Source organism: Lepidothrix coronata, unplaced genomic scaffold (genome assembly GCF_001604755.1).
Source record: "Lepidothrix coronata isolate B3197 unplaced genomic scaffold, Lepidothrix_coronata-1.0 Scaffold320, whole genome shotgun sequence".
Classification (NCBI taxonomy): domain Eukaryota; kingdom Metazoa; phylum Chordata; class Aves; order Passeriformes; family Pipridae; genus Lepidothrix; species Lepidothrix coronata.
The window spans coordinates 58,873-74,109 of NW_016690500.1; the positions used below are offsets into that span (position 1 = coordinate 58,873).

At 57.8% G+C, this 15,237-nt stretch overlaps 1 protein-coding gene across 1 annotated transcript in view; it reads left to right on the plus strand.

The window, feature by feature from the left end:
• Window positions 1-13,897, plus strand: part of LOC108508876 (oxysterol-binding protein 2-like) — a 32,448-nt gene extending 18,551 nt beyond the window's left edge. Inside the window, exons 5-12 of the mRNA XM_017838019.1 lie at window positions 5-109; window positions 3,435-3,680; window positions 7,580-7,700; window positions 8,424-8,527; window positions 8,821-8,916; window positions 9,345-9,529; window positions 10,530-10,750; window positions 10,890-13,897. Coding sequence (XP_017693508.1) covers window positions 5-109; window positions 3,435-3,680; window positions 7,580-7,700; window positions 8,424-8,527; window positions 8,821-8,916; window positions 9,345-9,529; window positions 10,530-10,750; window positions 10,890-11,032 — 1,221 coding nt within the window. The 3' untranslated portion in view covers window positions 11,033-13,897. The remainder of the gene's footprint in view (window positions 1-4; window positions 110-3,434; window positions 3,681-7,579; window positions 7,701-8,423; window positions 8,528-8,820; window positions 8,917-9,344; window positions 9,530-10,529; window positions 10,751-10,889) is intronic.
• Window positions 13,898-15,237: the final 1,340 nt, after the last annotated feature.

Genomic DNA, 15,237 nt, shown 5'->3' on the forward strand with positions numbered 1-15,237 from the left:
GAAGAAAAGGAGACGGACTCGCATTCCCGACAAACCCAACTACAGCCTTAACCTCTGGAGCATCATGAAGAACTGCATTGGCAAAGAGCTCTCCAAGATCCCTATGCCTGTAAGTCAGTGTGTCCCTGGCACCCAGGGCTGGCACAGAGAGTTTAGTTTGGGCACAACTCCTGGCTGTCCAAAGGATTTGGATTACAGCTCTGGATGGTTCTGCTGGGTGCTGTGGTGACACAGCAGCCCTGAGTGGGACAGGAGCATGTCACCAACTGGCAACTGTGTCCCAGGGGACTGGATTTTGCACTGGCAAAACCCTCTGAAACCACCTCATTCTTATCATAGAATCATGGAATGGGTTGGGTTGGAAGGGACCTTAAAGCCCATCCAGTTCCACCCCCTGCCATGCACAGGGACACCTTCCACCAGCCCAGGTTGCTCCAAGCCCCGTCCAACCTGGCCTTGGACACTTCCAGGGATCCAGAGGTAGCCACAGCTTCTCTGGGCAACCTGTGCCAGGGCCTCACCACCCTCACAGGGAAGGATTTCTTCCCCAATATTCCATCTCTCCCTGCCCTCTGGCACTGGGAAGCCATTCCCTGTGTCCTGTCCCTCCATCCCTTGTCCCCAGTCCCTCTCCAGCTCTCCTGGAGCCCCTTTAGGCCCTGCAAGGGGCTCTCAGCTCTCCCTGGAGCCTTCTCTTGTGCAGGTGAACCCCCCCAGCTCTCCCAGCCTGGCTCCAGAGCAGAGGGGCTCCAGCCCTGGCAGCATCTCCGGGGCCTCCTCTGGACTCTCTCCACTGTGTCCTTGTTCCAGGGTGAGCTGGAGCAAAGGGAACATTGCCCACGAGTCCTCTGCAAATCCAGCTGTTACAGAGCCATGGAGAGCCCCAGGACACTGTGAATCCCTGAGGATTCATGGAGAAGGCACCTTCTGGTGGTGTAATCCTGGGGACTGGACACTTGGGGCTCAGCCCCACCTGCACTGACCACAGCAGGGCTGGGTTGCACCCCAGGGACCCAAAGTACCTCGTTTTCCTTACAAAGAGCAGCTTTTTAGTGAAGGAGGTGCCAGGAGGTGATTTTTGGTGCTGCTGGGCTCAGTCCTGGGGGTGAAGGCTCCCTGTGATGGTCAGAGAGGCTTTGCTGGGGGGGTCTGTCTGGAGGAGCCTCTCTGGCTGCACAGAGGGCAAGTGGGGTGTGTGTTTAATTCTTGCAGATAAATAACTGTGCCTCAGCTAAATGCTGCCACACCAAACTCCCCAAAACTGCAGCCCTGTTTTTTCAGAGCAGACCAGCCCTTCTCAGCCTGCCTGTTCTCAGCAGCATGGGTGGGACTGGGTGCCATCTCCCCAGAAATCATGAGGGCCTGGCAAGCTTGGGAGAGCTGGAAACCTCTGGGGTGCCTGGGGGTTATTGTGCTGGCTGGAGTGGAATTAACCCAGCAAAGGGTGATCCGTAGCCCTGGAGTCGCATTCATGGTCCATACTTTGCTGGGCAAAGAAGAAGGAACACATTCCAGGGGCTTGGATGCTGAATTGGTTGTGTTTTGTCTCTTCCCAAGGCAGAGCCTGAGCGAGAGCTCCGAGCTCTGGGGGAGAGTGCTGAGCTGGCTCTTCCTGGTGCTGTTTCCAGCCCAGCCCAGCCGGGTGTGTTTCTGCAGCAGCAGCAGATCAAGTGTGATGGGCACAGCAATAAGCTCAGGATGTGAAATCCCAGCAGCTGCTGGTGCATGGAGACAGGAAACTTATACCTTCCCTATCAATCAAATCATCCCAGGAGCTGCTGAAGTCCAAACCTGAGGGCAGTAGGAAAGAGGGCAGGGTTAGATTGGAAGCTGGGAAGGAATTCTTCCCTGTGAGGGTGGGGAGGCCCTGGCACAGGTTGCCCAGAGAAGCTGTGGCTGCCTCTGGATCCCTGGAAGTGTCCAAGGCCAGGTTGGACGGGGCTTGGAGCAACCTGGGCTAGTGGGAGGTGTCCCTGCCCATGGCAGGGGGTGGAACTGGATGGGCTTTAAGATTCCTTCCAACCCAAACCATTCCATGGTTCCATGACAATAAGTAGGACACACCCCACAAGCTCAGCCACACATGGGCAGTTCTTTGGGAGACTCACCCCAAGAACAAGCAGCCTGTGGGCAACAGGGCAATTTAACCTCCTTCCAACAGCCACCGAAATCCTTTCCATGGTCCATGGAGAGGTGCAGGAGAGTTTGGCAGCTCCATGGATCCAGATGGAGCTGCCGAGGGAGGGCTTTGGAGCCGACATTGTGGGAAAGGAGGAGGAGGAGGGAGCGGAACAGGCAACTTGGGGAATTTGGTTTGGAAATGTGGTTACTTACAGCACAAACCATCAGTGAGTCCGTTGTGCTCTCTGAGTGATGGGATTTCTCATTCCATGGGCTTCTTGATGAATTAGGACCATTTCTGAGGTGCTCTTGAGTTGTTCTGTGATCCATGTCCTTCCTGGGGGATGTGATGGACTGACAGACCTCTTGTGCAAACAGCTCCTTAATTTTTCCTCTGATGTACAAACCTGCAGCACTGAAAAGGAGGAAAAGAGTTGTGAGGATTTGGGATTTAGGTGGGTTCATCTTCCTCCCCTTCCCCCATGGAAGGATTTTGCTTCCCCATTACCTGAGTGGTGCTGAGGATGGAGCTGCCAGCTTTGTTCCTTGCATCTCTCCCCGGAGTAATCCCAAATGATTTGCTCTTTCTGTGGATCTGATGCTGCTCTTTCTGCACAGCCCTCTTTTCTTGGATGCTGTAAGATCCCTGCCACTTCCCTGAGTGGAAAATTTAAAAACAGCTAAATCCTGGAATCTGGAGTTTGTTTTCTTTACCATGAAATATTTAACTTGGCTTACAGAAGTGGTTCTCCCATCCTTCAGCCATCTGCTCCTTCTAAAATGTATTTCTTTATTCTGAACTGAAATTAAAAAGTGAATTTCCTGTGGATTTGAGGCAGAAGACCTTCTGAGGCTCCATCTTTCTTTCAATTATTTTTTGATTTCAATATTTTTAGAGCAAAAAATAAGAGTGCTGTCATGGGAGTCCCTGGAGCAGGGAGACCCCAAAACGAGGGTTTTCCAGGTTTTTTGAGCAGGTGGGTCAGCCTGGCACAGGGATGGCTTTACCAGGAGGTGGTGAGGACGGGCTGGGGAGCAGCACATCCCTGTCCCGTGTTGCTGTGGCTGGTGGGATGGTGGCTGGGAGGCAGCAGGGAGCTGCTGAGGCTCATTTTGGGGGTCAAGTTGATGCCTGGGATGATCCCTGGTTATCCCACGGGGCTGCCCCACACCTCAGCTGGGGACTTCTAAGCCTTGGTGCTCCCGTGGCCCTGTTCAGGGAGCAGAGCACATGTTCCCTGCCTTTATTTAGAGTCTGGTGATGCCTCCTGGGTGTCTCTCCCTCTTCCCTAACCCGAGTCTTTCCCCTGCAGGTGAACTTCAACGAGCCTCTGTCGATGCTGCAGCGGCTCACGGAGGACCTGGAGTACCATGAGCTGCTGGACAAGGCGGTCAAGTGCGAGAGCTCCACGGAGCAGATGTGCTTCGTCGCCGCCTTCTCCGTGTCCTCCTACTCCACCACTGTCCACCGCACAGCCAAGCCCTTCAACCCCCTGCTGGGGGAGACCTACGAGCTCGACCGGCTGGAGGAGCTCGGCTTCCGCTCCCTCTGCGAGCAGGTGAGGGGCTGGGGGTGTCCCCCTGGAAGGACAGGCAGACAGCCAGCTTGTCCTCACACCCAGCCTTCCCAGTGCTCCTCTCCCAGCAGTCAGTGACAGGCAAGGACAAGGACAAGCTGCTGGAGTCCCCATCCCTGAAGGTGTTCAAGGAACGACTGGGTGCTCTGGTCCAGGTGACAAGGTGGTGATGGGTCACAGGTTGGACTCGATGATCTTGGAAGTCTTTTCCAATATCAGTGGTTCTTTGATTCTATGAAATGGCCTCAAGCTGCACCAGGGAAGGTTAAGGTTGGACATCAGGAGGAATTTCTTCATGGAAAGAGTGGTCAGGCATTGGAAGGGGCTGCCCAGTGAGGTGGTGGAGTCCCCACCCCTGAACGTGTCCAAGGAGTGACTGGAGGTGGCACTCAGTGCTCTTGCTGAGTGACAAGGTGGGGAGGGGACACAGGTTGGACTTGATGATCTTGGAGGTCTTTTCCATCCTAAATGATTCAGTGATTCTATGAAACGGCCTCAGGTTGTGCCAGGGGAGGTTCAGGTTGGATATTAGGAAAGATTTCTTCCCTGAAAGAGTTGTAAAGCCTGGGCACAGGCTGCCCATGGCAGTGGTGGAATCACCATTCCTGGAGGTGTTCAAAAAACAGGTGAACGTGGCACTGCAGGATAGGGATTAGTGGGCATGAGGTTAGACTTGATGATCTTGGAGGTCTTTCCAAGCTTAATGATTCCGTGATTCCTCCTGGCCAAGAGAGCCAGTGGGTTGCTGTTGGCCCTGGTGGGAGCAGCAGCAGGCACAGCCTAAGGCATGTTTTGGAAGCAGAGCAGGAGGAGGGGTGGGAGGGGAGGATGAAGGTGTCCTGGCAGCTCCCTGGAGCTGGGGCTCCTGTCACACCTCAGCACTTGAACAGCAAGGGAGAAGCTCTCCTTACCCCAGCTTCCTCAGCTGTGCCCAGAGAAGCTGTGGCTTCCCCTGGATCCCTGGAAGTGTCCAAGGCCAGGTTGGACAGGGCTTGGAGCAACCTGGGCTAATGGAAGCCAGAGGGGTGGAAGGAGATGAGCTTTAAGGTCCTTCCAACCCAAACCCTCCTGTGATTCCATGATTCAGTTGATGATTCTATGCAGTGATGCCTCAAGCTCTTCCAGGGTCTCTTTGTGCTGGAAGGTGTCTCAGGAGCTCGTTTCTTTCCTGCTGGACTGAAATGTTTTAGTTTCCCAGCCTGGAGGAGCCCCAGGAGCTCTGAGAGGCCCGTGCTCTGAGCACAGGGCACAGCAGGTGCACATTGATGGACCAGCAGGTCTTAATTAACTGCCTGGAGTGCTGAATGAGTTGTGACCTGTGGAGATAATGGACTGTTTAATGCTTAGCCCAGCTGGCTGGTCCGTCCTGGATTCCTGGGGAGGAACGGGGCCATTCGTTACCCCTTTCAGGCAGGACATCCCTTTGTGGAGGCTCTCTTTGCTCCAGAGGGTCTGTCTCAGCACACACTGGGAATACACAGTGAGGAGGCTCAGGCTGACACCAGCACCCCCATGTCCCCCTAACATGGTTTAGCTTGTCCATGTCCCTTGTCATTGTCTCCTCCAAGTCACAGCCCCTCGCCCCCAGGTTTGGGGTGGTCACTGCAGCGGGGGCCAGGCTCTGCCACCAGCTCCTCACAGCTGTGAGCAAAGCCCCTCTGTGGTGGTGGGTGCCCAAACCCATCAGACTCCTGCAGAGCACTGGCCTGAAGTGGGATGGCACCTCCTGTCACATCCCATCCCATCCCATCCCATCCCATCCCATCCCATCCCATCCCATCCCATCCCATGCCATGCCATGCCATGCCATGCCATCCCATCCCATCTCACCTCTCTCGGCTGTGCTGCTCTGGGCAGTGACGGGGAACAGGCTGTGGGGGCCTCCTGGAGGTGTGACCCCTGCTCGTGACACAGGGAAGGTCCTGCTGTGGATAATCCCCAAGATTCCTGTCTCTGCTGCCCCCTCACACCCCCAGGGCTGTGTGACCAACGTCACCCAGCTCTGCTTGTCCCCACATGGTCCATCCCAGCCTGGGGAGCTCATGCCTGTGGCTGCAGTGAGGTGGGACACTGCCAGACCTGACCCCTGCCTGCAGCCCTCCTGCCTTCCCACCTGCCCTCCTGCCTGCCCACCTGCCCTCCTGCCTGCACACCCACCCTCCTGCCTGCCCACCTGCCCTCCTGCCTGCACTCCCACCCTTCTGCCTGCACACCTGCCTCCCCTTCCTGCTCTGCTCCCAGGAGCCAGGTCAGAGGTGGCCATGTCCCTCCAGCCCCTGTGGATATCACAGAGCTCAGGTTCACCCACCTCAGCAGCATCACACCTTCACCTGCCCTCACCTGGCAGAGATTCCTGACTGTCAGCTGGCTTGGCCTGGACCATAGGAAGTGGATGATTCCTTAACAGGATGCTCAGTCCATTCCTTAGCCAGCAGCAACCTTCTCCCTCCTGGGTACGGGTGGGACATCTGGGTGGATTTATCAGCCTCACTGGGCTGTGATGCTGAAGCCCAGGGCTGTCTGTCAGGAACCTCTGGACACCTCTGACCACACCACTCCCACACCTTGTCATCCCTGTTCTTACTCCTTCACCCTCTTCTCCACCACCTTCCTTCCTCCACCCCTGTTGCCTTCCAAGTAATTAAGTTGCCTGGAATTATTTTCTCCAGGTGGTCCCAGTTTTCCTTCAAATTTGGTATTCCTGACCCTTCCACACCAGCCTGATCCCTGGGTGCTACCCTCTGCCTGTCCTTGAGTCCCTCCCTTGCTGGCACAGCACAAGAGCTTCATCCCACATCAGGAGTAATGTAACTGGGGGCAGACCTGCTCCAGAGCCTTTGGTCTTTGAGTGGAGCCTCTCCATCCCCCTGGAGCCATCTCAAAGGGCATGTTTCAGTGGCAGTGTGACTTTGACACAGGACAGACAGACAGACAGACAGTAAGACACCCTTCCCACTTCTCAGAATTTTCCTTGGATGCTGCTTGTGCTGCTCAGCCAACGTGCCAAGCCAAGCATTGATAATCCAGTGCCTGAAATCCAGTTATCCAAATAGGATTTCCTCCTACTGGTGACTGGGATTTGGTGGTGAGAGCTTGGCTCTGCCCCTGTGTGTAATCCTGAGCTTGGGGCACTCAGTCTGTAATTACAGCAGTGAAAATCATCCTGAGCTCCGTGAGCGGCCGCGGGGCCTGGACTCAGTGGTCCTGGGGATGGGTGGCCTGTGCCAGGCTGGGCTGTGCCACCAGCTGACACCCTGCACGAGGGCAGAACCCTCTGCCTGAGATGTTCCTGTTCCCACCTTCATTTTAGACAGCTTTTCCAGGGCAGGGGATGAACACCACCCTTTAACAAGTCATTCTCAGGCTTTAGGATGTCGTATCCGCTTTTCCAGCCCAGTGTGTCTGTAAAGGCAGAGCCAAAGTCTTGCTGTGTGTCTTGGACAAAGTGGGGACCTGTGTCCCCGTGAGTTCCAAGGCAGAGCAGTGGGAACTGCTGCTGGTAAGGAGAGGTGCTGTTACATTGGGATTACTGGGGTGCCAGCACTTCCCTGTTTCTCAGTCAGGATCCCTGGAGAGCAGATCCATGTCCTGGGATCATGGCACTCCAGCAACTCACCACGATGGTTGCTCGAGCTGTTATGGATAACGCTGTGAAATGAGCCTTAGCAAATCCTGGCAGGAGCTTGGCAAGCTTGGCACACCTCCTTTTGCAGCCAGGATACCTCATGGAGGGTCACCCCAATGCCCAGGAGGAAACTGAGGTGTCCAGGACAGCACCTGGAGCATCCTTAGCATGAAAGCTGGCATGGACCTCCTCCTCTCCGAGGAGTCCTGCTGTGATAACTCACCTGTGACCTTATGGGCTGTTCTCCTGTCCCCAGGTGAGCCACCACCCCCCGGCAGCCGCCCACCACGTGTACTCCCGGCGAGGGTGGACGTTGTGGCAGGAGATCACCATCGCCAGCAAGTTCAGGGGCAAATACCTCTCCATCATGCCACTGGGTAGGTGATGGACTCGGGGAGCATCCGGGGTTGGGGTTCCCAGCACTGCTCATGCAGCTCCCAAAGGTCAAAGCAGCTGGTCCCTTGGGCTCACCTGGGGCTCTGGGAATTCCATGGGCTCACGTAGTTCTCTGGGAATCCCTTGGACTCACCTGGAGCTCAGTGAATCCCTTGGGCTCACACAGGGCTCAGTGAATCCCACCCTGAGCAATGTAAGGAGCCCAGGTTTGTGCTCCTGGCTCAGTGATCCCACAATAACACATCTGCCCTGCAAGTGGAAATGATGCCAGCTGCAAAGGGAGGCCACTTCACTTTGGAAATAATCCTTTTTGAATGCAATAAGCTGCCTCCTTGCAGTGTTTTATTTGTGTTCTGCCTGTCCCTGGGCTGGGCATTGTGCCCAGGGCTGGTCCCAGAGTGGTGCTGGTGCCTGGCCTTGGGACACTGAGTCAGCCAGGCAGCACATTTCTGACCTGCTCTAAAATGAGTATTTTTGGCAGAGGGCAGAGGGCCTGGCAGGTTTTGAACCTCCCTTCCTGGAGCAGATGAGGGAGGGGGTGTGCAGGAAGGGGAGAGATGAATCCAGCCCCAGCCCCAGTGGGGGCAGAGGATGGGGGATGCAGGTAGAGGGGCTGGGGTTGCCCTGAGGATGAGCACGAGGTGATGGTGGGTTCTGGGGGAGCCTCTGCCCTCTCTGGACTCAGGGAACCCCTCTCTCCCCAGGTGCCATCCACCTTGAGTTCCACTCCAGTGGGAATCACTATGTGTGGAGGAAAGTCACCTCCACCGTGCACAACATCATCGTGGGCAAGCTCTGGATTGACCAGGTCGGTGGCTGTGGGGGAGGGAACAGGTCCTGCCTGGCCTCACCTGGCTGGGCATTGCTCTCCTGGGGTGCTCCTGCCATGGTGGAAAGCTCTGCTTCCCTGGCAGGGGTTGGGGGAGGCTTCCTGGAGCTCCTCCCGGCTCTTCCCCAGTCGGGCAGCTCCGTGGGGCAGGGAGGGGTGGCTGGTGCAGGAGCTCCAGCCAGCCATGGTGCTGTACCCAGTGTTGATTTGTACCTGCTCTACAACTAACAGCTGCTCTGTCTCTCCCTGCTGTGGTTCTGTCTTTTATCCAGTCTGGTGAAATAGAGATTGTTAACCATAAGTCCAAAGATAAATGCCAGCTGAAATTTACCCCCTACAGCTACTTCTCCAGGGATGTGCCCCGAAAGGTGAGTACCCACCAATGGCCCTGCTCCTCTTGCCAGCCTGGGGTGGGGTGAGACCTGGCTCTTCCCTCTGAGCTGGGCTCACAGGCTCCCAGTACCACTGGGATGAGCCCCAGCAGGGGCTGAGGGGCCGTGCTGGCTCCTTGGATGGGGGTCACCAGGGAGGGCTGGGAGGGACCTCCACGTCCTGTGTTTTTAACCTCCATGTCCCTTGTTTGGCTCTCTGTGTGCTGGAGCTGCAGCCCTGAGACCTGGGAGGGGTTGGGTGGGCTGGAGACCCACCTGCATGGTCAGAATGGCCACGTGTTCCCCTGTGCTGGATGCAGCTGATGTCTGAGGAGACACAGCACCAGATCCAGCTGCTCCAGCTGGGGCACCTGGAGGGTGTTCTGCCCCTCTGGGCACTTCCAAATGCCATCTCCCCCTGCCAGGTGACAGGGGTGGTGAGTGATGCCGATGGCAAAGCCCACTACGTCATGTCTGGCACGTGGGATGAGAAGATGGAGTGCTCCAAGATCCTGCACAGCAGCCACGGCAGCAGCAGCACGGAGGGCAAGCAGAAAACCGTGTACCAGACCCTGTCCCCAAAGGTCCTGTGGAGGAAGTACCCACTCCCGTGAGTCCCCTTGGCACAGGGTGCTGGATGGGGATGGGGGTGGGGGTGGCATTCCCTGGGCCTCGTGGGATGAGGGGCTTTGTGTGCCCAGGCCTGAGGACGTGGGTGGGGACCAGGACTTAGGGGGCTGAGTGGCTCTTTCTGGGGTGGGAGGGGAGAGCAGGTCCCTGCAAGGGGAAGGTGGCTTTGGGGGACCCTTGTGGGTGGGTTTGGGGCAATCAGGGGGTCTGGTTGGGTTTCTGGGGCTGTGGGCTATGGCAGGGAGGCGTGTTGGCTGCTTTGCCTTGCTGGAGAGTCCCTGGTCATCCTGTCCCACCAATCACTTTATCCCTCTGGAGATCAATCCTCCCTTGGCACTCCTGCCCCCAGCAGGGCTGTGCTCAGATCAGTCTCCAGCCTCTGGTAGCACCAATAGACGGTCCCTGATTGGGGATGTTCTGTTGGGATGGAGACTCCACCCCTGCCCTGGGCAGCTGTGCCAGTGCCTGACCACCCTTTCCATGAAGGAATTTTCCCAATATCCAACCTGACCCTCCCCTGGCACAGCTTGAGGCCATTCCCTCTCCTCCTGTCCCTTGTTCCCTGGGAGCAGAGCCCGACCCCCCCCCAGCTCCCCCCTCCTGTCAGGGAGTTGCAGAGCCAGAAGGTCCCCCCTGAGCCTCCTTTGCTCCAGGCTGAGCCCCCCCAGCTCCCTCAGCCCCTCCTGCTGCTCCAGCCCCTTCCCAGCTCCGTTCCCTTCCCTGCACACGCTCCAGCCCCTCAGTGTCTCTTGTCTGAGGGGCCCAGAAGTGCCCCCAGGGCTGGAGGTGCCCCAGCAGTGCCAGCACAGGGCCGGGCCCTGCCCTGGGGCTGGGACACAGCAGGGCTGGGACACATCTGGTTTGGCACAGCAGGAGCGGGTCAGCGGGGCTGGGGTGGGACAAAGGGCCACGAGGGGCTGGGGGGCCCTGCCTGAGGTGGCCCCCACCCCACCATCCTGACCAGGGCTCTCCGGCCGCAGGGAGAACGCGGAGAACATGTACTTCTTCTCGGAGCTGGCGCTGACGCTGAACGAGCCCGAGGAGCGCGTGGCTCCCACGGACAGTCGGCTGCGCCCCGACCAGCGGCTCATGGAGAGCGGCCGCTGGGACGAGGCCAACGTGGAGAAGCAGCGGCTGGAGGAGAAGCAGCGGGCCGTGCGCCGCAGGAGGGAGGCCGAGGCCGTGGAGGCCCTGGAGGAAGGTGAGGTGATCCGGGATGTCCATGGCGTGGGACAGGGAAGGGGTGGATGGATCCCACCGCTCTCTGTGGCCGTGGGAGGTGTGGGACTCGCCGGATTTCAGGTGGAAAAGCACCGCTGACCGTGTTCCTCCCGGGACAGGGAAGGACTACGAGGGGTACATCCCGCTGTGGTTCGAGCGGAAGGTGGACGCCGTGACCGGGGAGCTCATCTGCGTCTACAAGGGCGGCTACTGGGAGGCCAAGGAAAAGCAGGACTGGAGCGTGTGCCCCGACATCTTCTGAGCCCCTGCCCACGCTGGGGCCGCCCCGCAGGACACCGGGACAGCCTGGGCACAGCCCAGGGACAGCCCAGGGACAGCCCAGGGACAGCCCAGGGACAGCCCAGGGACAACCCGGACACCCCGCCGGCACCTCCCAGGGCAACCCCCGAGCCAACACATGCAGAGGTCGAAACAGGGATTCCAAACCTATTTTTTTACGCACTAATAAATAGCATCCTTTTTTTTTGGTTTTTTTTTTTTTTAATGATGGCTTTTTCAGCAACTAATTGGGAACGAAGGACACGTGGAGCCGGGTTGGGTTTGGGATATTCACTGCCTGTATCCCTCAGTGCCTCGGCTCCATCGGCCGAGACGTCGACTTCCAAAGATGCCCGGGGTGTGGGAATGCCGTGCGCTTGTGTGAGCTCTTCTCTTTGCCATGTTTTTTTTCCCCTTCCATTATTTCTGTGTGGACTTGATGGAATTATTTTTTTAAAAAAAAGAATCTGCTCCTGATTCAGGTTCCTTCAAAGACGGACACGAACAACCCTGAATCCTGCTCGGAAAACTGTCCCCAGGGGCCGTGGCGCTTGATCCCGGAGGCTCTTGGTGGTTCCTGCAGTGCCCAGTTGTCCCAGTAACACCAATTAGGATATTTCAGCTGGTGACTTCGGTTTTTTGACCTGTTTTTTTGGGTTTTTTTTCAAGAGCCTTTGAGCCGCTTCCCCACCGTCTGATGTGTTCAGTCAAGGCTTGGGACTGTCTTTGATGTGATGCTCTGTGGGAGTGGTTTGAGTGAGGTTTGGTTTGGTTTTCCTGCAGCCACATCGGAGGGGGAATGGCCTTGCCGAGGTCTGGAACGCCAGGCAGACCCAGTGCAGAGGTTGTATCCCAGCGATGCTCCAGGGTCCGTGTCCCTGCCCCGTATCCCGGCATCCAGGGCCTGGCAGGAGCCTGGACCTCAGTGCCGGGTTTTCCAGCTGCATCCCCCTGCTGAGCTGGGTGGGAGAGGAGGAAAGAGATGCCGTGGTGCCGCCGGGATGGAACCTTGGGCCTGGATCTCCTACCCCTGTGTCTTCCCCATCCAGCCAGACAGGTCTGGCCACAGTCCCCTGGCATGGGATGAGTCCAGAGGGTCCCAGCGCCCGGCTCCTGGATCCCTTCCCTCTGGTCCCTCATGGCTGGGCTTTCCTTGGAGCAGCTTCAGGTCACTGGGGCTGAGGGAACCCCTCGTCCCCTCTCACCCCTCCTGTGTGCCACGGCCTTCCCGTGGCCCTGGACCCGCCGGGAGAGGCGGAGTGAGCGCTGCTGGTGATCGGCCCCGGAGCACCGAAGGGGAGCAGGGCTGGCAGCCCCTGAAAGGTGGGATCCCCTGGGCCAGAGAATATCAGGGAGAGCTGGACACCTGCACTTGCCCCGCTGGATGTCATCTTTGGTGTCCTGTTCTCCGGCTCCTCACCATATCACACCGGCGCTGCCTCCCGGCACATCCCCGTCAGAGGGTAATTAGCAATAACGAACTTCGAGGCAACGATAACTGGAATATCCAGGCTGCACATGGGACACTTATGCAATCAGGTTCCTCATCCATCAGTCTCCTGGTCAGCTTCCAGCACCTCCATCCCCGTTCTCCCCCACATGTACAGTCCCTCCAGCCCTGTACGGCGTCACCGTGGGGAGGAACAGCCCCCACTGCTCTCAAGGGACCCTTTCATCTTATTTATTTGCTTCTAATTTATACATATATATAAATATATATAAAATTATTTTGCTTAAATTTCTATGGTACACAATAGATGAAAAATGATGAAGACAGAAGTGTCTGTCTGAGTTTTTGCAGCACGAGTACGATCCCCCTCGGCTCGTCCCTGAGGTCGGGGGATGGTGATGGAGTGATTCCCAAAGCAGGGAAGTTGTGTTTTGCTCCAGAGATGGATGCAGTAGCATTGAAAAGGTTTTCCAGAGACATTCCCCTCTGGAAACTATGTGTTTGGGGTTTGAGGGGCGGCACTCGGGATCCCTGGAAGTGGGATGCTCCAAGCTGCTTCCCAGGCCCTGGGTGTCACAGCCACTGCTCCGGCGTGTTCACTCCTTCCAGACCCTTCCTGGAGCTTTGCCCTGGCTCGGGAAAGCCGATGCAGGTCTTAAATGGTCCAGACTTCATTAGATGTGGGATTCGGCCCGTGGAGAGCTGCCGGTGTCCTGGCCCCAGGTGTCCTTCCTGGGAGAGCAGAGGATGCTCCACACCGATCCCGATGCCGCTGGGTTGGTTTGTGGCAGCACCAAAGTGTTCTGGGGGATTTATCCCACTTGAGGCCTGAATTGGGTTTGTAAAATGGGCTAAAAGTTGAGCTTTTCAGAATGCCTTACTTTCCTTTTTGCTGTGTCAATGCAAGTGTCACCTGGGAGCTTGGAGAGGGGAGAAACTCCAGCAGAGGCTGTTCCCAAAGCTGGATCTGGGTGTTCCTGCAGCAGAGGAGGGGGGGGAGCAGGATGTTGCCCTGTAAGTGCTGGCTCCAAGGGTCCTGCTCGGCTCTAGGGCCCTGAGAGGTCCTCTCTGATGTGCCCCCATGGCCACATCCATCTGGGAATCCCCATCACAACCCTGCGCAGCTCCATGGAGCACAGGGGAGCACGAGGAGCACCCCCAACCCAGGAATCCCTGGATTTTAGGCTAATTGAAAAAGTTGCTCCATCTTCCAGAGTTCATCTGTCAGCAGCACTTAACCAGAGCACCATCTCCTGGTCCTTCTGTTCCTCCTGGAGGATTTTAATGTCATTCCACTGTAAATGCTGTTGAATGTATTTTCTTTTTGAACAATAATATATTGTGAGTGATCCCTCTTCTCCTTCACGGAAATAAAACTTGGATTCGGGAGTTTTAAAAGCCGCGGTGCTGAGATGGTCACTGGCTCCCCAGGGCTGCAGGTGGGGGGTCCTGGAGGAGCCCCGAGGTGGGTGAGCTCTGGGGGGGTGTGGGGGGCAGAGGAGGGACCGTGGGAGGTGACCTGGGGAGGAGGAGATCTAGGGAATGTTGTTCAAAGAAGGTTGCCCAGAGGATGAGGAAATCCAGGGAAGTGGTTGTTCAGGAAAGGAGAAGAATCCAGAGGGAAGTTGCCCAGGGGAGGAGATGGTCCAAGGAAGGTGGTTTGGAGGGGAGGAGATGGTCCTTGGATGGTGCAGGGAAGGTGGTTTGTGGGGCAGGAGGCCAGAAGAGGAGTCGATACAGGGGAGGATTTTCAAGGCAGGAGGCGTCCAAGGGGAGGAGGTCCAGGGAAGCAGGAGCATGAGAGGTGGCCCAGGTGTAGGTGCCCATGGAAGGAGGTTCTCTGGGAGCAACAGCTTAGAGGAGGAGAACCAGGGAAGGGGTTGCCCAGGGACGAAGGAAGCCGGGGAAGGAGATCATCCGGGGACAGGGGTGTCCCAGGGGAGTTTGTCCAAGGGAGAAGATGGTGGCCCAGGGGAGAAGGAACAGGGAAGGAGGAGCAGGAGAGGTCGCTCAGGGGAAGGTGCCTGGATAGGGAGATTCCCTGGGGATGGTGGGAAGGAGCTGTCCCAGGGGACTGTGTGTGGGGCAGGAGGAGGCCCAGGGGAGCTGGGGGAGGGTCTGAGCAGGGGCTGGGGCGGGGGACGGGAATCCCAGGCAGGCTGAGACTGGTCCCTGCGGTCGTTGCCGGGAGACAGAGACACACAGCGCTGCCCGTCCTGGTCCTGCCTCTCCTGCTGCTGCCCTGCCTGCCCCAGGTGAGCACGAACCGGGGCTGGGCTGGGGGATCCCGGCCCTGGGACCCCCCTGAGCCCCGCTGAGCCCGGGGGGTCCCCGCCTGCTCCGGGTGCGGGCAGCGGGAGTGAGGACCCGGCAGCTCCCGGGGGCAGCTCCCGTGCTGGAATCTTGGCTTTAAGGAAAAGCAAAGCCCTGTCCCCCATCACCCTGCGGCGGGGCCGCGGCCCGGGACGGGGGTGGGCCGGGCTGTGCCGGGTTCGGTGTGTTCACTCTGGAGCTCTCTGGAGTGGGTTCCCCTCCCTGTGCCCTGTGCTGCAGGCTGGGGGCAGCCACGGAGCTGCAGGATGGTGTTTTCCAAGGCCAGAAGTGTAGTCAGGGTCACACAGGTGCCCAGCTCTCCCGCAGCCCCGAACCAACAGGCTTTTGCTCCTGGCACGCTTGTCCTGCTCCTCAGGGGAGCTGTTTGCCAGCCCGGGGTGCTGCCCGTCCTGCCCGTCCTGCCT